At 46.2% G+C, this 22,201-nt stretch overlaps 1 protein-coding gene across 1 annotated transcript in view; it reads right to left on the bottom strand.

Moving 5' to 3' along the window:
• CREB3L2 (cAMP responsive element binding protein 3 like 2) overlaps window positions 1-21,567 on the bottom strand; it is a 109,679-nt gene extending 88,112 nt beyond the window's left edge. The window contains exon 1 of the mRNA XM_004594380.3: window positions 20,940-21,567. Within this exon, the coding sequence (XP_004594437.2) occupies window positions 20,940-21,041 (102 nt within the window). The 5' untranslated portion in view covers window positions 21,042-21,567. The remainder of the gene's footprint in view (window positions 1-20,939) is intronic.
• Between the last annotated feature and the right edge of the window lie 634 nt (window positions 21,568-22,201).

Below are 22,201 nucleotides of genomic sequence, written 5' to 3'. Positions count from 1 at the left end.
TCTCCTGGTCACTGCCATTTGCCAACTGGGAACCTACGAAAACCCTGGTGAACCCTGAGTGCTACCGAGTGCAATCTCTCTCCTGCAATCTAACAATGAGATCCTAACACCTGCCACCTCCTCCCCCAACCTCACAGCATCTGGAGACAGGGTTCTCGGGAGAAAACTGGAGTTAGAAAGGGCAAAAGAATGATAATTTCATGATAGAAAGAGTGGCTTTATAAGAAGAGGACTTAAGAGGATAAAGAAATCACTGGCTTTCCACTATGTGGGGACATAATATGAAGATGGGAAGATAGTACTTATCACAAATGCAAGTGGCAAGCACCCTGATCTTGTACTCCCCTGCTTCCAGATCCGTGAGAAACAATGTTGTGGTTGAAGCCACTAAGTTGATAGCATTTTGTTATGGCATCCTGAACAGACCAAGACAACCAGAGACTGTGCCACGAACAGTCCATACGTGGCACAGTGGGGTACAGGAGCCTCTGAGATAACGGTGTCCTCATTTTGGCCCAAAGACAAGGCTGGTCAATGTCCCCTCCAGAGACATTCTGGAGCACAAAGGTCCAGAACTAGACAGACTGCCTGGGGCCCCAAGGAAGAAATCTTAAATAGAGGAAGCAAGGGCAGACAGGAAATGTCAGGAGAAGGAGGGTAAACTAGAGAGAGGAGATAAGGAGAGGACTGGAGTTGAAAATGCAAGGGGAATGCTGGCTTACTTAATACTCCCTTTGCACACAGCAAGGAGTCCCGAGATAATATTGATTCCTGGGCTGCTCTTCTAAAGAAAACACACCAGGGCTCAGGCATGTGTGAGTAAACTGTCCAACCAGGAAAACCTGCTTACTCGCCAGCTAACACTTTTAAACAACCTATCCCTCCACCAAAGAATAGATGTTTACAAATCCGTGGAAAGAGCCAACTCCCCCAAGACCAGTTTGCCATGGACTTTGTTCAGTGTCTGTACCCGTGTCTTTGTTATGTCGGCTCTGCTAGGTCTGCCCTCCTCAGGCACGGCTGAGTCTTCCCCAGCCTTGTCATCATTCCAGGAGGCCAGATTCCAGGTTCTGCACATGGAGGCAGCCCAGTAATGCCTGTTGGCTGGCTGCTTTTGCCTGAGACAGCACCATCAGTCCTTTGGATTCCCAAACACACACTGCCCATTCCTCTGCTGTGCTCCATTCCAATAAAAGCAATTTGAAGCCCACTCACTTTCCAGGCATGGTTTACAGACCAGAGGATGAGCAGACTACCCCAGGGGTGCCAGAGAGTACAACTGACATTTTTGGCACACCAAGCACAGTAAGAAGGAAGAAAGTAGTCGCCCTATCCATGTGAGATGAAAATCCATGTCCTAGTCTTCCCAGGTCTGCAATTCTTTAAATTTGGGAAAATGTTGCTGTGTGGTTGGCAGAAACTGTTATTTGAAAGGCAAAGTGACAAAAAAAGAGAATGAGAGAAAAGAGAGAAAGAGAGAGACCTATCCACAGGTTCATTCTCCAAAAGGCCACAATGACGGAGGCAGGGCAAGGCCCACACCAGAAGGTTGGAACTCCATTTGGGGAATGGCAGGTGCCTGCCCGTACTCAGGTCATCTTCCACTGCTTTCCCAGGTGTAATGGCAGGAGTTGTGTCTGAAGCAGTGCACCTAAGACACCAGTAGGAGATGCTGACAATGTAGAAGATTTAACCCACTGTGCCACAATGCCTCCCTCACCCCACATGGCTTCTTGAACACTCAATATCCATCTTACCCATGTCTTCTGTTTCCCACCAGACAGACCAACTTTGCTCAGGGTAGCAAGGTATCCAGCTAAAACACAAACTTTTCCTGGCCTCTTTTTCAGGTGGAGTTTGTCAATAAAACCTAAAACAGATTCTGTTGGGGACGTCAGAGGACACCTTGGCTCTCCCCTGCCTGCTTCAAACCTCCCACATTGCTCTGGCAGGGAGGCCAATGCCAGGCTGGCAGGGAGGCCACATCCTGCAGGCACGAGGACCAAGATCTTCCTGCTAAAGGTAACGCAATGAAAGTTGGGAAAATCATGAGCCCTGTCGACCTTTACACAGTTACGAATGGCCTTCTCTGAACTTCCTTGTTTGTCACATGAAGGGTTGAAATTACTATATTTTCAAGCCAAGTGATATATGCTTGTCAACTTGATATTTTGCTCTTACTTTTCGCTTCTTTTTGTTTTTCTAAAATCAAATTTGGCTCAGGTGATGGTTTCTCAAAAGGGCAATAAGCAGAAAGATCTACCTACCAGGATATTTTCCTTTCATTTGGCAAACACCAAAGAACAAAACTTTCCCATGAAAGGCACTTAGTGAAAGGCCAAAGGCATCAAAACGTCTCCAAAATTGTAAACAATCTCAACACAAGAACCATTAAGTATAATTCATTAAAACTTGCTAGCCCTATAGCTTAGGATTTTCTTTCTTTTACCATCAATCTCCTTATCAGCAATGACTGCTTCCTCTCTTTGGCTTAAAATAAAACTTTCTGGACTGACCTTATGGTACGATAGCTCTGCCACCAGCAACATTGACATCCCATGTAAGCGCTGGTTCACGTCCCAGCTGCTCCACTTCTTCTTCTTCTTCTTTTTTTAAGATTTGATTTATTTTGATTGGAAAGTTAGATGTACTGAGGGGAGGAGAGACTGAAAGGAAGATCTTCCGTCTGCTGGTTCACTCCCCAAGTGTCGTAATGGCCAGATCTGAGCCAATCCGAAGCCAGGAGCCAGGAGCTTCTTCTAGGTCTCCCACACGGGTTCATAGTCCCAAGGCTTTGGGCCGTCCTCGACTGCTTTCCCAGCCCACAAGCAGGGAGCTGATGGGAAGCAGAGCCTCCACGACACAAACCAACGCTTATGTGGGGCCCCAGCGCATGCAAGGTGAGGGCTTTAACCACTAGGCTACTGCACCAGGCCCCAGCTGTTCCACTTCCAATCCAGCTCCCTACTAATGTGCTTTAGAAAAACAATGAAGAATGGCCCAAGTGCCTGGGCCCCTGCTACCCATATAGAGACCTGGAAGGAGTTTAGGTTTCTGGCTTTGACCAAGTCTAGTCTTGGCCATTGTGGCCATTTGGGGAGGGAACCAGCGACAGGAGACCTCTTTCTTTCTCTCCCTCTCTCTCCGTCTCTCTCTCTCACTCCTTCCTCTTTCTCTCTCTGTAACTTTTTCTTCCAAATAAATAAAATAAATCTTTATTAATTAATTCGAGTGAAACCCAATGATTTCCAAGGGAGACAGAGATTTGGGCACAGTTTTCAAACTGCTCCCTCCCAAAATCCTATTGAAAACGCCAAAATCATGAAATGATATTATGGAAAAGGCTCCATTCTCATGTGCAAATGTCCAGAAGGCTAGCATTAGGGTGCCAAATGAAAGACACAGAAGAACTTAGCACCCTGCCTCTCAAGAACTCAAGGGCAAGTCTCTCCCGGAGAGAACTCTGCATCATCAGCTGCTTTGCAAAGCCCAAGGCTAAACACAGTTCAGGCTACATATCCCACATATCGGAGAAAGAGCATGTAGCTGACACATCTGGGCTGCAGCTTCCAGCAACCCTCTACAGCTGGTCTAGGGGAAGCGCAGGACACACACACACACACACACACACACTCACACTCCCAGCTTCTTCCCAAAGTGTGTGTGCAGCAGCCCCAGCACAACTACTCCATGTCACACACACAGTTCCTCCCCCCGCTTCCTCATGCTAACGGATCCCAAAATGAATCACAACAAGCTCCAGAAAGAAATCTGCTTTAGGGGGAAAACACATGCAAATGAACTCCATGTCCAGATGGTTTTTGTGGGGATCACAAAGACACAGAATGGGTTCCCCCTGGGACTTGTCTCTCCCAACATGAGGAATGCTAACACCTGCCACCACCTTACTCCCTCAAAATTGACCCAAAATTTCAGTTTCTCAGAACTCCGAGACTGAAAATTTCAAGTGTGATCTCATGCAAATCAGTATTGGGCAGTGAGCCCAAAAGAATTCAGCCAGGAACCAAGGAATCTTTTCATTTCCTTTTCCCTAAATGTCTTCACAATTAGGCCTCAACAGAGAGTCCTTAAGCTATCTATTAAATGTTTCCATATGTTCAAAATTCAGCATGGGTTTCCTTGAGATCTCTCTCTGAAGTTACTAGAGCAGAAAAATGGAGCACAGAAATTCAGTAACTCCTAAGGAGCATCATGTACCAGCCGTGGTGCCAGATCTCTCCTCATATGTGGTATGCATCCTCTATCCAGGCCTGATGCGATAGCCTGAGGAAGACAGAGAATCAGAGTTGCACCAGACTGTAAGGCCAGGTTTAGTTCATCACCAGACATTTTACGAGACACCCATCATGTACCTGTCACTGTTTTGAGAGCTTAAAACACTGCCGAGGCTAAAACAAAGTCTCTGCTCTCATGGTGCTTGCACTGTGTTGGAGCAAACAACAAAGGAACACACTTACAGAGCTTCCCAGTGAGAGTGCCCTGGCTCCATCCACACCACTGGGAGTGGGGAGAAGGTTGGCAGGAGTCAACAGAGTGTCTGAGAAAGATTCCACCTGCTGGGATTAGCCTCACACATGACTTTAATGTGCTATGTGGATATCACCATTTTCTGTGAGTGCTGTGTCAGCAGTGTTCATGTGCACCCAGGAAATAACATGCATCCTTCTGAGTGGGCTACGAAGCTATGCCCACTCCAAAACTCCCACGCTTTCTGCTACCTTCAACCTCACGCCAGATAGTAGTAGATCCAGCATGCCACAACAGAAAGAGGAAGAGTAGGAATAGGCAAGCTGGGGGGGCAGGTGTTGTGGTGCAATGGGTTAAACTGCCTCTAGGGATGTCCCCATCCCATATCTGAGTGCCTGGGATGGAATCCACTTTCACTTCCAATCCAGCTGCCTGCTAATGCACCTGGGAGGTAGCTTTCATGAGTTCCTGCCATTCATGCAGGAGCCCCAAATGGAGTTCCTTCTCCTGGATGCAGCCTGGTCCAGCCCCAGCAAATTAACGGACAAAAGAGCTCTCTTTGTTTGATCTCTCACTCTTTTCACCCTATCTTTCAAATCAATCAATCTTAAAAAATAAAAAGCTAGCACTGCATCATGCTTAATCCACTCAATCAATTGACCTTTTCTGTGAGACCAGTCTAAATTTTAGTTGCCTTCTGAGAGTCTATTGAAACAAAAAGGGAACATTGGGTTTTGGCCCAAATCATGTTTCTCCTTAAGTAGTTTCTGGCAGTTACTTCTTTTCTCTCTCTCTCTCTCTCTCTCTCTCTCTCTCTCTCTCTCTCTCACCCTCTCTCAATGCCAGCAAACCTAAAGCTAAAGATTTCTAGTGCTATTAGGAACTTTCAGCCACAACAAGTTACCAAGGAGCCAAGGCGACAGGTTTGTCTCCAGCCATGTTCGATCCTGGCCTCAGCTCACATACCCTGCCTTCTTGCTGTACCCAAATGCAGGTCATGGGCTGCAGGGGAGCCCTGGAAAGAAAATGGACAAACCCAAAACAAACCAAAAAACAACTCCCAGCATTGCCTCAGAAATTAATACCATCTCAGGGTGAGAAGTTTAAAGTCACAAGTTAAAAGCTACAAAGCCGGACTTCAGGGTCTTTGCTTAAAAGAAAGTGTTTCCCCACTCAGGGCCCAGCACCTTTGCAAAACGGGGAAAATGCCACATCATATTTTAGTTTTTGTTAACATAAAGCAAAAACAGGGTGCGTGTGCCTACACACTCACACGCACACACACATACATGCTTAGGTTCTTACAGACCAGGCCAGTCTTTCTTCTGGCTGGAAAACAAAGAGAAGTTTATCTGTGACTAATTTTCCAAGACAAAGTTAAAATCTTACGTGGCCACAGGTAGCCCCAGCTTATGAGCCCATATGCTCAGCTTGCTAACAGCAAGGCATTGAGACAAGAGAGGCTGTGTGTGTATTGGAGCAGGGTTTTCACGGGAACTCTATACTTTGCCCAATTTTGCTGGAGACATAGCCCTGCTATAAAAAAGAAAAGCTATGTTTAAAAGATAAAAGGTTTTTTAACATAGGTATGTCCAACTCCCAAGACACTTTCTTACTGAACTAAAGTAATCAAAATCATCTACTCAACCAGCCAGGCTTCTGAATCCCACATAACACCATGCAGTTAGCTCTCGAGCAAACCCTAAATTCATGGGTCTCATCAAAGGAGCTTGGTCTGCTCTGGGCTGAGAAAGACCGACCTTTACAGCCTGGAAACACACTTCTCCTTCACCTCTACCCACCTCTGTCTCCAGGCCTTGTGTGTCTGACTCCAGATTTGGATGAAGACCTTCCCTCTGCAGCCCTCCCCCTCACCGTCCTTGGAAGGCTCAAGGGCTATGAAAGGAACATCCCCCCTGAGACAGCCACATGGAGGAGTTGGACAAGGATTGGGACATGAGCCAGCAGAGCCCCTTGAAGGTCCTACAAGCAAAGTTCAACTTGCGTGCGGCTGCACATTTTCCTTGATGCCACAATCATTTATTTCAATGTTCCTTCCACAGAATCATATTCTTATTACAAAACCATGTGTCCTCACCTGCCCTTGCTACTATTTCGTCTAAAGCTGGAGCCAGTTAACTTGGGTTTTCTTTCTTCATTTTTCTACTCTGTGAATATTGTTTCTGTCTCTGTGAAAAAAAAAAAACCCTCCTTTTGAGCATTCAGTGAATCCACCTGATACTTTCTTGGCAGAAGGGTAGAAAGAAAGGAAAGGACTCCAACCATGCAGTCATTTGGTAAATTCTAATACTCTTATAATTACAACGAATCATTGGGCCATCTTCTTGCATATCCTCAAATCTAAGACCCACAACTGACACAGATGCAAAGTCCTTCTTGCTACCTGGAAAAATAATGGATAGTGGATAATGGAATTATGCATAGATAATGGAGTTAGAAGACTGAAGAAGGGAGGGCTCATCAAACTATATGAGAAGTAGGAAGAAATGCTATATATAATACGTAGCTATTTATTTATTCATTCATTCGTTTCATGTCTATTTTTTCTCATTTCCTGCACTTCTGCAACGCTTTGTCTCATGTGAACACAAGCAGCCAGTTCCGAGGCAGGAGGTCAGATACCACGCAGACAGGTAAGTACCACAGGACTGCTGTGAGCTAACTCACATCTCGGGCTTGAAGCTCCCAGCGGTCAGCTGAAGAGCACTCAGCCTTTCTTTATCTGGACATCTCTGCAGAAAATCTCTGTTCTTTGAGATCCTGTGATGGACTTTTCTAGAATTTTGTCCACTTTTTCTATTGAGTCTTCCCAAGTTTCATTTGCAGTTTTCTCTTCCCCTACTCCTTTGGAGTTCCATCATTCTCAAACTCCTCTAATTCTGGCCTTTCTGAATTATCTAATACAGGCTGCAGGCTCCACTTATCCCCTACCAGACTGCCAACACTCCCATGGACATCACCAATCTAGAACTTTCTCTAGAACTCCAGAACCAAGTCTCTAACTGCCTTTTACATGCAGCTCCTGAATATTCCAGAAACAGAAACACTATGTTTGGCACTGAATTCATTATCTTCCCCACCACTCATTGACTCTCCATAGATTCTTATCTTAGGCCAACAGGAATGTTATCAACTTAGCCTGTTTGTTAAGTGAGAGAACAGGAAGTACCCAATATTCCTCTGTCACACCCTATGATCTTGCAGTCCCCAAGTCCAGCTTCCAATCCTCTTTTGCATCCAGTTACTCTTCCGTGCTCAGAGCCTAGGGGAATCTCATACAAGTCATAGATAAAAAGGCCAACAAGCAAGTCATCTATCATCATTATGTCTGCCCTCCCATCCATCCTTTACAACCACTAGTTTCTTTTCTAAAACATGTGTCTGCTCTTGCTCCTCTTATCAAAAATCGTCCATTTTCTTTCCTATAAAAGAATGTCCAATATTCATAGAACATGCCAATTTTTTCATAATCTCACTGTGCCAAATTCCCTAGATAGCAGCTTACTCTCAAACTACCCACAATGCATTGGGAGTCCCCAGACTACATGAATTCCTATAGACTTACTCGGTACCTACTGCTCCCACTGATTGTGGAACTCCTACTTACACTTCAGCAGGTACTGCAAACAGCACCCTTCCAAGAAGTGTGCTCCAAAGGCATCATCCTCTTCAGATCTATCTTTCTCTGCTCTCTGCTAGAGAAATATTCTAGCACACCATAAATGCAAAACATACATAAATGCAAAACATACATTCAATGGTTAACAGTGTACTGATTTGTGTACGCATCTTCCTTTTCATTCTACTGAGTCAAGAGTGTATATCCTCCTGCCTAGAACATACAACAAAGTGGAGGAAGGATCAGCTGTGAGAGATGTTTCCCCAGGATGCACCGACAGGAAATGAGGGGAAGGAGTTAATGGCTGCACCTTTAAAACAACCTTGGTTTTCAATTTCTGATACCATTGGCCAGTGAGAAGGTATTTTCCTCACAAATCCTATTTCCTCCAAGCTTTCTAAAAACACCAGCCTATCAGTTGGAATCTTGCAAGCTCTTTCTCAGCCAAAAGGAATTTCCCTTTAAACAAAAACTATTCAGACATTTCCAAGATATGAAAAGTTAAAAACCAGGATTTTCCACTCAGACAACTAGGAAACTGTAGGCTTTTTTCCCCCCCAGACTCCCCTTATTTGCCAAAAAGTCTGAAAAAAATTCTTTTTCCCTGATGTGAAAAATAAAAAGTCTACTTCTACTTCTGTGCCTCTCTGTTTTTTCAATCTTCATTTTGTCTGGATTTTTCTTATGCAAAATTTGGAGCGAGAAAACGGAGAGTGTAAAATGAGAAAGCACACCTGCCAATTGAGCCGTTCTAAATGAAATACGTAATCAACTAAATGTTGTTGCTGTTTTAAATAACAGGTTTTCAACCATGGGAAACTTGCAATGGTAGGCGCAAGATACATGAGGACATAATAGAAATGGGACTTTGGGACCATGTAAAACAAATGTAGAATTTTACAGTTGGTTAAACTGGAGACTTGGAATAGGAAGTAAATTGTATTTCCATGAGTTTACACATCAAAATGCTTCATCCTGCAGAGAAAAAGTCTCTTTCTAGAACTACCATGTACAGTTCTAACAAGAAGCAAGCATAGACATCTGGGTGGTCCAGAATAACCCATCTCAACTAGTGAAAAAAAAAAATCAAAGCTCTTCAGTTGTGTCAGGAGAACTTAAATAAACTGCACCAGTTTAGAGCAACTCGAAAGCAGGCAATTCAACATAACCCGACTAACATAGACCAACAGCAGTTATAAACACCAGAATACACAGTGCATGACCTAAATGAAATCTTTCACAATGATCTTCCCACACAGCTGAGAAAATTAGAAATGCCTTCTCAGAACACCACAAGGACATCCTCCAAACTATAAGCAAAAAAAAAAAAAAAAAAATCTAGCCAAAACACAGCCTGAATCTAACGGTGACACTGACTACAGAAGCAGCTGTGCCCCAGCAATGTGACCCAGCAGCGCCTGAGAGTTTGCCCTAGGGAAAACTGAGTCACTAAATATTCCCCCAGATAAATGGGGTGCAGAGATAAAGCAGATCAAAGAGCCCCAAGGCTCTTCCTAGTTAGAGTAGGACAGCAGGAAGATGAGGGTGGATCAAGCCAGACCTTTCCCAGGGAAGATGCATCCCTAAGTGGTACTCCAAACATTCCCAGCTTTCCCTCAGTCACAAATGCAGAGATTCCACTGCGGAGTCCAGGGCAGTGGAGGGAGAAAAGAGACAGGCAGCCACTGAACACGCTCACATGGACCAGGTGGTAAGGAAACCAAGGAAGGAAGGGGAAGTAAGCCCGCCAGGGTTACGGAAGCCAGAGCAAAAACAAGTTATGTGACAACCTCATAGTCAGTATTGCCAGATATTTCCATGAAACCAGGCAGACAGGGCAGAGAAATGTGTGGGACCCAGCAGTCAGGGAGAGTTTGGGGGACCCATCATCCACAGCAGGAATCAGAGCACAGAGATCCCGGAATAGACAGTGAGCCACCGAGGGCCATCACTGTTGACCTTGCAGCAGTAAACAAGAGGGGAAAAACTGAGCAAGAAGGAGCATCTGGCAAGCATGTGTTCAAGGCAGAGAGCCCTGCGTTTATAGCAGAAGGTGGAGGCTGGGCACAGAGGGAATAAAGATGCATGAGAGAAAATAATTACAGGATCATCCACTTCCTGAATGATGTCAGACTCCCATGGTTGCAACACCTCAGCCTTAAAGAGGAGACATTTGACTTGAGAAACAGGATGGAACAATGTGTCTTTGTAGGGTCAGGCAGTCATGTGTGAAGAAGGGTGACCTCCAGGTGCCAGCACTGTGGCACAGCAGGCTCAGCTGCTGCCTACAACAGGACCTTTGGGCCAGCCATGTGGAGAAGCGTGGATGATCCTTGGGGCTCCTAGCTTCAGTGTGGACTAGCCGACGCCTTTGCTGCCATCTGGGGAGTGGGCCAGTGGATACATGATTCTCTTTCTCTGTCTCCATCACTCTGCCTTCCAAACAAATGATTCTTATTTTTTTAAGAGCGACATCCAAATAGCTGAAGTAACATGCACGTGGTCACCCACGGACCAGCCAAGTCGACCTGGTTTGAAAGCCCACCGTTTGTGCAATGTTGCCTCAAGTCCCTGGAAAAGGTGGGACCGTTCTCCACCCACCCACTCTCATCATTCCTTAAAAGGAAAAAGAAGAAATTTGACACGGGATGACATATGTCACTATCATACTGAACTTACAAATTTACAAAAGCATTTAAAATAATCAATTGTTTTTAAAATATATTAACAAAAGAGGACAAAGACCACCCAACCCGTTTGCCAGGACTTCCTCATAGTGCTAATTAAATAGAAGCAATTAAAATGTAGTAGCATCTTGCACTTGACTAAGCACCATGGGGGTACAGAAAAGATTAATGTCACCTGTTCTCAAGGGATAAAATGGAGCACAACTTCTCTTGTGCTTCACAGATAAACTACACAGTTCAATTCAGAGAAAAATCAAGGTCATTTAGAACTTTATTTGATGGATGGCTAAATGGCTCAATTGGCTAGTCCTCCACCTCTAAGCGCTGATATCCCACATGGGTGCTGGTTAGTGCCCTGGCTGCCCCGCTTGCCATCCAGCTCTCTGCTTGTGGCCTGGGAAAGCAGTCAAGGATGGCCCAAAGCCTTGGGACCTTCACCCACCTGGGAGACCTGGAAGAAGCTCCTGGCTCCTGGCTTCTGGCTTTGGATCAGCTCTGCTCCGGCCGTTAAGACCATTTGGGGAGTGAACCAGTGGATGGAAGATCTTTCTGTGTCTGTTTCTCTCTGTGAATCTGCTCTTCCAAAAAAAAAAAAAAAAAAAAAGAATAAATCTTAAAAAAAAAAAAAAAAAAAGGAAAAACTTCATTTGGAAGAACCAGAGCTTCAGATGGTGGGTCTCAGCATTTACTACCGATTCTGCAAGGAATAGGAGACAGAACTACTACTCCCCCAGTCACAAACTCACTCACTTGCTGCAGTTCAGATGCCCGACTACCTTAAGCCTCAACCCTACCAGATGCCAAGGGTCATTTCTCCCATGAGAACAGCAGACACATTAGCGTCAGGCTAGGCTGCGGCAGGCAGGCGGTTCAAGCTGCAAGCAGGCACATGGGGCCTCATCAGTGCTTGAAAAGCCAGCCATTTTCAGCTGGAAAAATAGCTTCTTTGAAAGGTGGCATTTGGCTTTCTGCCTACTGTGGACCTCAAACAGAACAAGTCATTCTTGTCTTGCGTGGCGAGCATGAGTACAGGCTCAGCCAGCTACCTCCAGCCCTGGTATTTGACCCGAAAGCCGAGAGTCCAGATAATACAATTTATTCTGTATGTGCTGGTTAACAAGTCAGGACAGTGAGTCAGGCTGCAGCGCTCTGACTCTGCCTTTACCTCCACGAACATCTCCTGCTTGCTTTGCAGGGAGGCTAATTCCCTTTTGATTATCTTCCTTTTTTGGGTACTGGGCAGCACACTAATTAACATTCTTGGAAGTGTGCAAGTGGCATAGTACTTGGGTTTACTCTTTTAGCTCGCACGGCTAATTATTGTGGATTTCACACAACCTTTTATAGTTCATCTCTGTGAGAAAACAAACATACCTTCTTTAAACAAGCACAACTTTTGAATGGAAAAAAATGGTTAACTCAGGCTGTTTTACCAATGCTCATGCAAGTTGAGTCTCCAGTACCTCTTCCCTCCCCAGTGATTAATCTAAGCTAATTATGGAAGGTTCAGTCCACTCACCTCTCGCATTAGTTTAGAAATGATCATATGGGGCTCGGCAGCGTGGCCTAGTGGCTAAGGTCCTCGCCTTGATCCCATATGGCCACTGGTTCTAATCCCGGCGGCTCCACTTCCTCTCTGTCTCTCCTCCTCTCAGTATATCTGACTTTGTAATAAAAATAAAATAAATCTTTAAAAAAAAAAAAAAGAAATGATCATATGCCCCAATCTTTATCAATAAAGCTCTAAAAAAAAAAACAGCTAGTGGGTTACTAAGAAAAATTTCTTTCATCAAAAACAGAAGGTGGGGAAGATGGGACCCAAGGAAGAGGTGCCCTTTATCTATCCCTGGAAGATGTCAATTTGAATGTAACACCTGCAGCTCATGTCATCATGCCTCCAAGCTGAAGATGAACACTGCACACAGATGGAACCAAGGCCACGAGGAAACTGAAAGTTCTGAGTCAGCCAAAGGGAAAAAAAAAAACAAGCCAGATTTCTAGGCCTCTTGCAACACAACATAATAGTTTACCTATGAAAATCAACTCATCTGAACCGGTTTGTAATTACTGGCAACTAGGAACACTGTAATTAACCCAATTATCAATGGAAATGCAAGGCTTTGTTTCTCCAGCGTGAGCAATACCAGAGCAGAACTGCCTGTTTCCACAGAACATTATTTTTCACGATTCTCTCCAGAAGGAGGACAAGTACAAAACTGCGAGGCCCATGTCACCTTGTCACCTGTGTGAACACTGAGAACAATTCCAAAGACAATAAAATCTGGGGCCAAGGACTCTCCCCCAAGACAGCAGACATCAGAGATGACAGACAAAGCAGCAGACAGGAGCAGGGCTGCCTTATCCCTAAAGGCCACGGCAATGGAGGAACAGAGGGGGTGACCTGTGTTCCGTAAATCTTCCTCCCCTCTTGACTGTCTGTTTCAGGTTCTCCCTTTGAGATTCTCACTTTTGCACCAAAGTAATCAGTGTTAAATATAAATCCCCATTTGGGATAATACATGAAACTTTATGGATAGTTGAATTTTTCGTGGAGGGCCTTGAAGAATTAAGTCGGATTTCACAATTTTATCTTTTGCTAGAATTCACTCCATTGATTCATCTGGCCTCCAAAGGGGTCAGTGACCATAAGCAATGACATCCTTAACCAAAGAGAACCCAGGTTCCCCTTCTGAATCCTGGGTAGAGACCAGCAGTAGGAGCTGAAGCCAAGTGAAAGATCAAACCCGAGGGTTCAGTAGCCCACTGAAATCATCGTAACGTTCTGGGCCTACCTGGAGCAAGAGGAAAGCAGCCTGGCTGGAAGGGCAGCCAGCGCTCTGGATCAGTGCAAGCTGCAGAGGCCACACAGCCTTCCCAGCTGGATGTCAGCTGGTTGCACATCCCTTAACTCCCTGCCTGCCAACCACTGTCTCTAATTAGTCACATCACCGTAAGATCCAAGCAGAAACAAATTCTGGATAGTGTAACTACCAAATAATTGTAAAGAATGGGTTTTACAGGAATACAGTGGTATCAGTTCCCATTGTATGCTTTAAAAAGGATATGATCACTTAAAATGTTGATAAAATATTTTCTAAATGGCTGCATTGAGGCATAAGAGATGGTTACCAATGAGATTCATTATTCAAGTTCACTGTCAACCTCTTCCCTTATAGACTCCTCCAACTAAGCATGCTTTTAAAAAAATAAATAAGGATTCATTTGTTTTGATTGGAAAGGCAGATTGACAGAGAAAAGAAGACATAGAGAAAGATCTTCCATCTGCTAGTCTACTCCCCAAACAGCCACTCCCCAATGCCCAGAGCTGAGCCTATCCAAAGCCAGGAGCCAGGAGCTTCTTCCAAATCTCCCACATGGGTGTGGGACCCAAGGCTTTGGGTCATCCCCTACTGCTTTCCCAGGCCACAAGCAGAGAGCTGGATGGGAAATGGGGCAGCCAAGACATGAACCGGCAGCCATATGGGATCCCAGTGCCTGGAGGTGGAATTCCCCAAACCCCATAGCCTCCTGCTTACTCAGTGTTTTAGCCAAGGCCTCCACTGACTTGAACCGGGTTCAGCTTTAATGTGGTCCTGAAGCTCTCTTCACCCTCAAGGACATGAAAGTGAAAATCACCTGCAATGGTTTTACAGCTATAATTCTTCATCTTCTAATCATATCCAGGAGTTAAACATGTGCTAAGAATTTCTTTAAAGATTTACTTATTTCAAAGTCAGAGTCACAGATAGAGAAGGAGGAAGAGAGAGATACAGATTTCTAACCCACCAGTTCACTCCACTAAATGGTCACAAAGGCCAGGCCTGGGCCAGGCAGAAGCCAGAGCCAGGAGCCTCACCTGGTCTCCTACACAGGTGGTAAGGACCCAACCACCTGAGCTTTCATCTTCTGCTGCTTTCCCAGTTTACCAGCAGGGAGACAGACTGGAAGTGGAGCAGCTGGGACACAAACCAGATCCCCTATGGAATGTACCTCAATATAATACACTGAAGGTATTGTACTTATACCTCTTCCTCCCTCTCTAAATCTCTAGGTTCCCAAGTCCCCTTTCCAGAGGCAATCAGTTTCCATTTCCTGAATGTTCTTCCAGACACAGTCCGTATAGAAAAGATAAACTACAGATCTGTTTGCTCTTTATGCAAGAATCTGCACATACATACACACATACACACATACACACATACACACATACACACATACATACACACACACACACACACACACACACAACGTGATAGTCAGACGAGCCCCGCGTCCAGGCTTCACTTTTCACTCTTCACTTTCACGTCTGACGTCTTCTGAAACTGCATTTAGCCTTTGTTTTTTTTTTTTTTTAAATGGTTATAGGGTACTATTCAGCTGTCTCATGCCTATTTTTTTTTAAAGGTTTATTCATTTTATTACAAAGTCAGATATACAGAGAGGAGAAGAGACAGAGAGGAAGATCTTCCATCCGATGATTCACTCCCCAAGTGAGCCGCAACAGGCCGGTGTGCACCGGTCCGAAGCCGGGAACCAGGAACCAGGAACCTCCTCCAGGTCTCCTACGCAGGTGCAGTGTCCCAAAGCTTTGGGCCGTCCTCGACTGCTTTCCCAGGCCACAAGCAGGGAGCTGGATGGGAAGTGGAGCTGCCGGGATTAGAACCAGCGCCCATATGGGATCCCGGGGCGTTCAAGGCGAGGACTTTAGCCGCTAGGCCACGCCGCTGGGCCCATAGCCTTTGTTTTGAAACAACAACTTCCTCAGTGATTACTCAGTGAATTAAAACAATATTCCATACTCTTCACCAAAGCTATTTTTTAAAGATTTATTTTTATTGGAAAGGCATATTTCTAGAGAGAAGAGGAGACAGAAAGATCTTCCATCTGCTGGTTCAGTCCCCAAATGACTGCATCAGCCAAAGCTGAGCCGATCTGAAGTCAGGACCCACGAACTTCCCTACGGTCTTCCACTTGGGTACAGGGTCCCAAGGCTTTGGGCCATACTCGGCTACTTTCCCAGGCCACATGGAGGGAGCCGAATGGCAAGGTGGATTAGCCAGGATGGGAAACAGTGCCCACATGGGATGCCGGTGCTTGCAGGAGGAAACAGCTCAGAGCTTTACTAATTCAATTTCCAAGGAGCGTGTTCATATTCACTAACCATGTGCATCATTATTTTGTAGTCTTTGGACCTGTCTCCTCAAGGACTCTGTCCTGGACCAAAGCCACCTTATCCAACCAAATGAGAAAAGCATGGCTCCTAACGGCTCCCAGAAGGCTCCTGAAAAACATCATCATCCCAGCCTCAGAGATTTTAAAAAAATTATTCTATCTTTATAAAACAGCTTATTTGGCAGGTTTGCTAAAGCACAGAATCAGCAATAAAACATGTGATAACTAAATCCCTATTTCAAGTAATGAGGGTGATCACGGGGGAAAGGCCCGAGGCTGCCACACCAGCCTTGGACATCAGCTCCTTTGGGACTCAGCTGTTTCTGGGTCCCATCACCCTCTTCCAAACTCTCCACTGGCTCCTATAAGTCAGGATTCCTCATTCATGCAAGATGGGCAAGAATTCTGGCTTTGAATCTTGGGATCCTGTATCCAGGTGGAAGACCCAGAAAAAGCTGCCAGCTCCTGGCTTCCGATTGGCTCAACTCCGGCCATTGTACCTCAACAGATGGAAGATCTTTCTCTGTCTCTCTTTCACTCTGTCAGTTTGCCTTTCCAATAAAAACAAGTGAATATTTTTTAAAAAGATTTATTTTATTATTTTTTGTTGGAAAATCAGATACACAGAGAGAAGGAGAGACAGAAAAGAAGATCTTCGGTCCATTGATTCACTCCCTAAACTGCCACAACAGCCAGGGCTGCACTGATCCAAAGCCAGGAGCCTCTTCCAAGTCTCCCACACGGGTGCAGGATCCCAAGGCTTTGGGCCGTCCTTGACTGCTTTCCCAAACCACAAGCAGGGAGCTGGATGGAAAGCGAGGCTGCTGGGATTAGAACTTTAGCCACTAGGCTACAGTGCTGGGCCCAAAACAAATTTATCTTTTAAAAACAAACTCTGGCTTTGGAAACAGGCAGATTTGGGTTTGAGTCTTGATTTTTGCCACTAGTTAGCTAGGAGACCCTAGTAAAGGCGCTCAAAATTATTAAGCCCTGGTTTTCTTACATAAAATTGGAGTAATAAAGATGGCTGTTAGATGCAATAAGGTTAAATTGTAATTCTGGTACCAGCGTTGTGTCATGGTGGGTTAAGTTACCACCTGTGACACCAGCATCCCATACAACAGCTGATTGTAGTTCTAGTTGCTCCACTTCCAATCCAGCTCCCTGCTAATGTGCCTGGGAAAAGCATTCCTGGGCTCCTGCCACCCACATGGGAGACAAGGATGGAGTTCCAGGCTCCCAGTTCCAGCCTAGTGCAATGCAACTATTTGGGGAGTGAACCAATGGGTAAAATCGATCCTCACTCTTTTTCTCCTTATTTCTTTGCAAAATTGGCCCCTCAAATAAATAAAATCTTAAAAAGGAACAAAAATAGCACACTTTTTGTAAAACGCTAAACATAATATCTTACAGCAGCACCAGCTAAATAATCCGTGGGACCCAATCAAAAATGAAAATATGAGGCCCTCCCGCTTAAAAGTAAGAATTCCAAGGTAACGGTAACACATCCAACCAAACGTGAGCTCCATGGGTGTGCCCAGAGAACAGGAACGTGCTGGCAGTATCTCTTTCCAGGAGCAAATGTTGAATAGTTAGTAACTTCATCATCTCTTACCACCTTCCCAACATCTATCTGTACCTCACTGTCCCTGCAGGCTCTGTTCTCCATGTCAAACCCCCAACCTACAACACCTGGAAAGTTTCACTGCATTGGAGTGGCACAGCACACTAACCCTCTGCCCTGTGATGCCGGTATTCCATATGGGTGCCCGTTCATGTCCCAGCTGCTCCACTTCCGATCTTGATCCCTGCTTATGTCCTGGGAAAGCAGCAGAGGATGGCCTAAAGCGTTTAGGATGCTGTAGCCCAGAAGAGGCTCAGCTCAGCTCTGGCCATTGCAGCCATTTGGGGCATGGATGCCAATGGATGGAAGTGTTTCTTCCTCTTTCTCTCTCTCTCTCTCTCTCTCTCTCTCTCTCTCCTTCAAATAAAAATAAGTAAATCTTTAAAAAAATGTTTCACTGCATCATTCCACAAACAGGCCTCACTGTCTCAGAAGTAAGCCGCATTTACACAGAAAAGAATACACCCCAAAACGGGTGTTCTCAAACACAAGATGTTGCTTTAGGCATAAGCCTTTGCTCTGGCTTCGCACTCTGTTAACACCCTCACTTCTTTGAGATCTTTGTTCAGTCTGGCCTAGTTGTCAGGAAACTAAGATGTCTGCACTCACATTAGAGTACCTGAGTTTAATTCCTGACTCCTGACTCTAGCTATTACAGACCTTGAAAGCCAGCAGGTACAGCAGGCACTTCACTCCAACCCTGCCTTGGCCATCGCAGATATCTGAGGAGTAGATCATTGAGTGAGAGCAAGTGCTCTGAGTGATGTGTGTGTGTGTGTGTGTGTGTGTGTGTGTGTGCATCCTTTTCTCCCATTCTCTCTGCCTCCCAGATAAATAAACATTTTTAAAAGTCTACATTAAGGGCCCGGCGGCGTGGCCTAGTGGCTAAAGTCCTCGCCTTGAACGCCCCGGGATCCCATATGGGCGCCGGTTCTAATCCCGGCAGCTCCACTTCCCATCCAGCTCCCTGCTTGTGGCCTGGGAAAGCAGTCCAGCACAGCCCAGTGCTTTGGCATCCTGCACCTGTGTGGAAGACCTGGAGGAGGTTCCTGGTTCCCGGCTTCGGATCGGCGCGCACCGGCCCATTGCGGCTCACTTGGGGAGTGAAACATCGGATGGAAGATCTTCCTCTCTGTCTCTCCTCCTGTCTGTATATCCGGCTTTCCAATAATAATAAAATCTTTAAAAAAAAAAAAGTCTACATTGAGCCCCATTTTCTATGGAAAGACTACCATGATGACGGAATTCAATACCACATTTTGCCCTCCTTCCAGCTTGTAGTCTCTAGCCCCTCTTTATCCTGCTTGACTTTGATGTTTTCCACTGCTCTTATTTTGTATGCTGTGTCACATCATGTACTTCTTCATTCTATTTCCCAGTTACTGTTCATCTTCTCCTGCACACACATATACAAGAAAATAAACTGGAAGTCAGGCAATTTTGTCTGCCTTTGTCCTTTTATGTATCCCTAGTGTTTGGCGGATGGAAATACGCGATAAATACTAATTGAAAGCACAAAGAATGTCCTTGAGTGAATGCATACTCAGGCCACTGTGTTTCCATATGGAAATTCAACAGGAGGTCAGGCCATCCCACATTACAGGCCAGTGGAAATAATCACTCTGCAACTGGATCCCCAACAGCAAAGCTCTCTGCTTTCACATCTCTGCCAGAGTCTCCTTATTTCCAAGTGATCAAATCCAACCTATGCTACTAAACCCAATCCCCTCTCTCACCACTTTTTCATATACACAGTTTGTTTCAATGGTGAGTGGCATTTTATTTGAGAGTGCCTGTTCAGAAATGAGGCACATCACTCCATGGGGAACATCACACTTCTTATTCTAAAACAGGAGTAGAAGGAAAATGTCACATGTAACTATGTTATCACATGATCATAGAGAAAATAAGCTATTAATATCAAGAGAAGTCCACAGTCGATATTCCTAAACCATGTATAGGGACGTTAGAGCCAGCCCACGCTGTTCTTTGAGGAGGCGATGCCACCGTCCCAGGCGGCATCTCTGATTCTGCCTGTCAGCTCACACATGCAAGCAACCCATGGGAGCCACGAAGGGCAAGGCCGATACCTGTGTCTAATTCATTCCACCAACTGAAAGACCACCCAAAGCCATGACACGACAACTGCTCCTTGAGACACCTTCACAGCAAATGAACCATACATTTCGGAACACGAGAAGAGCTGCCCCTCGCTACGTACATGGCTAAAAGGTAGCCCATCTCAGTGGAAACATGTGGGGTACCCACTAATCGGAAGCTATCTGAAGGCCACTGTGCTCCAAGTTCTTTACAGAAAGTGCATTGGGGCAGCCCGAGTCTCCTGGGCACAGGCTCCCTGGGCAAACCCGCAGGATCACACGCAACATCTGGCTTTTGCCCTTGCATGAACCATCACTCCCTCCAAGCCCTCCACTCTATACTTTTAAAACAAGCCACCCCCAACCACGGTACACGCACACACACACTCTGGTGGGAGTTAGCAAAGAGGCTCTCATCACTTTTCCCAAAATAACGTCAGCTAGAGGCAAATGCCAGAGAGGTGGAGCCTGCAGGCCATTTTGCAAAAGTTTCAAATATCCTGGTACTGACCCCATTAAAAGAACCTCGACAGGGAATAAGCCAAGGCTCTCTTTTCTCACTTGCATCTGTCTCTCTCTCTCTCTCTCTCTCTCTCTCTCTCTCTTTCTCTCTCTCTCTCTCTAAGACTTCACAGAGGCATATGGCTGAACGCGGCACAGAGGAGCCGGTGAGCTGTCCACGCTTCCCCAGAGCCTTCTTCAAATATGCAGTACCTCAGATTTTCCACACTCCCCTGCTGGTCTCTCCTCCTAAGCCAGGGAAAGCTGATTTCTTGGGTGCACAATTCAAGAAACCACATAAGGCAGCCTGCCTCCTCATAGGCAGAAAGGTTTTCAATACACACGTACTTTTAAAAAAAAGTTGTCAATGTAAATAAGAGAGCAAAAGAAGGAGAGACACTATGAGACGGATGAGAGCGCTGCATTCTCTAGTCCCACAAAAAGCAACGACACGCCATTCTCCACACAAACCCCTACGCCTGCATTACAGGACAGTTAGCAATCCGGAACGATATGACAGGTAAGAAACAGGCTGGGGATGGGGCAGGTACAAATCGCTACAGGAATACAAAGCGTTATTACCCTTAGGGTAAGCTGAAGAGCCACTGCCAGACTTGGTTGGCTTCGACAGAAAAGCTACACCGGGAGAGGACCTGCGGACCTCTGCCCCCTCCCTCCCCCCCAAACTCCCATCCCGGCTCCCAGGTCCCGGGGTGCCGGGCGCTCACCGTGTGGTACATGAGGGCCTCGCTGTCCCCGGGCTCTGACAGCTCGCTCAGCTTGCGGTCCCACTGCAGGACGCTCTGCTCCCCGCTCTCCAGCACCTCCATGGTGGTCCGAATCGCGCAGGGCCGAGGATGCTGAGGGCAGGCGGGGAGAGGGCAGAGCCGCCTGGCACCCGCAGGATCCCGCTCCCTCGGGGCGTGTGTGTGTGTGTGTGTGTGTGTGTGAGTCCCCGACGCACTGAGGCAAGAACACCTTCACTCCGGCGCCTCAGCGGCAAACCAACCAGGGCCCCCCTCAACCCGCGTCCTCCCGGATCTGAGAGGCTCTCGGGGGACACAGAGCGCCCGGGGAACGGGCGGGAGGCCGCAGGAGCTAAAGCAGGACGTGTATGCAGAGGCGAGACAGGAGATGAGCTCCCATCCCAAGAAAACCCCTTCGCGATAACCCCCCGGCTCCACGACTGCTCCAGACACAAACTTTGAGACTCGCCTGGGCTTCTCAGCTTTGCTTCAGCACCCAGCTGCGACCCCACCTCCTTCCAGAGCAATGGCCAATCGGATGCCGGTTTGTCCGCAGGACCCAATCAGAAGTCTTTCTCTGCTCTCTATCCCGCCCACCACGCAGGGCCAGAGGGAAGAGTCGGCCTAGTCTTTGGAATGTGGGCCGGGTGCGCCTTTGACGTCAGCGGGGAACTCCTCTTCGTGGTTATGCCCTGCAGTGGGCGGTTTGCTCCAGGGACCAATGGACTGCTTGGGTCTACGAGTGACAGACTGCTGGACAGACCAATGAAGAAGGAGAATCTGGGCGTACAGCCAATCAAATAGCGACAAGAATACATTTTAAGAAAAAGGGAGGGTGCGCTCAGCCGGTAGGCTAGGGCTCCCGAGAAAGTGGCAGAGGGCAGCAGGAGCTGTGGTATCACACACCTCCCTGGAAAAGCAGGGCGCACGTACACCGGCCAGAATATTCTCCAGGAGCTGCATTTACTTGAGTCTCTAGAGATTTTCTTTTGTTAATGAATTACACATGATACACAAATATGAATATTTCCTGACGCATAAATTGTTACTGGGCCAATTTTTAATCATTTCACCCACTTCTGTCCCGCTGTGCTATTGACATGGATGGGCTGGACTAGTTCTGGCACTTTCATGAATCAACATTGATGTGGGTAAGTGATGTATTTGTCCAGATCCTAGACCAACCAGCGAGCTGCTGTGCTAGTTCATAAAGCTCTTATTGCAGCGCAAGTGTGAGGCAATTA

Source organism: Ochotona princeps, chromosome 25 (genome assembly GCF_030435755.1).
Source record: "Ochotona princeps isolate mOchPri1 chromosome 25, mOchPri1.hap1, whole genome shotgun sequence".
NCBI lineage: Eukaryota > Metazoa > Chordata > Mammalia > Lagomorpha > Ochotonidae > Ochotona > Ochotona princeps.
Note: the sequence above shows the minus strand (reverse complement) of the source record. Positions and strands in the feature narration are given on the sequence as shown.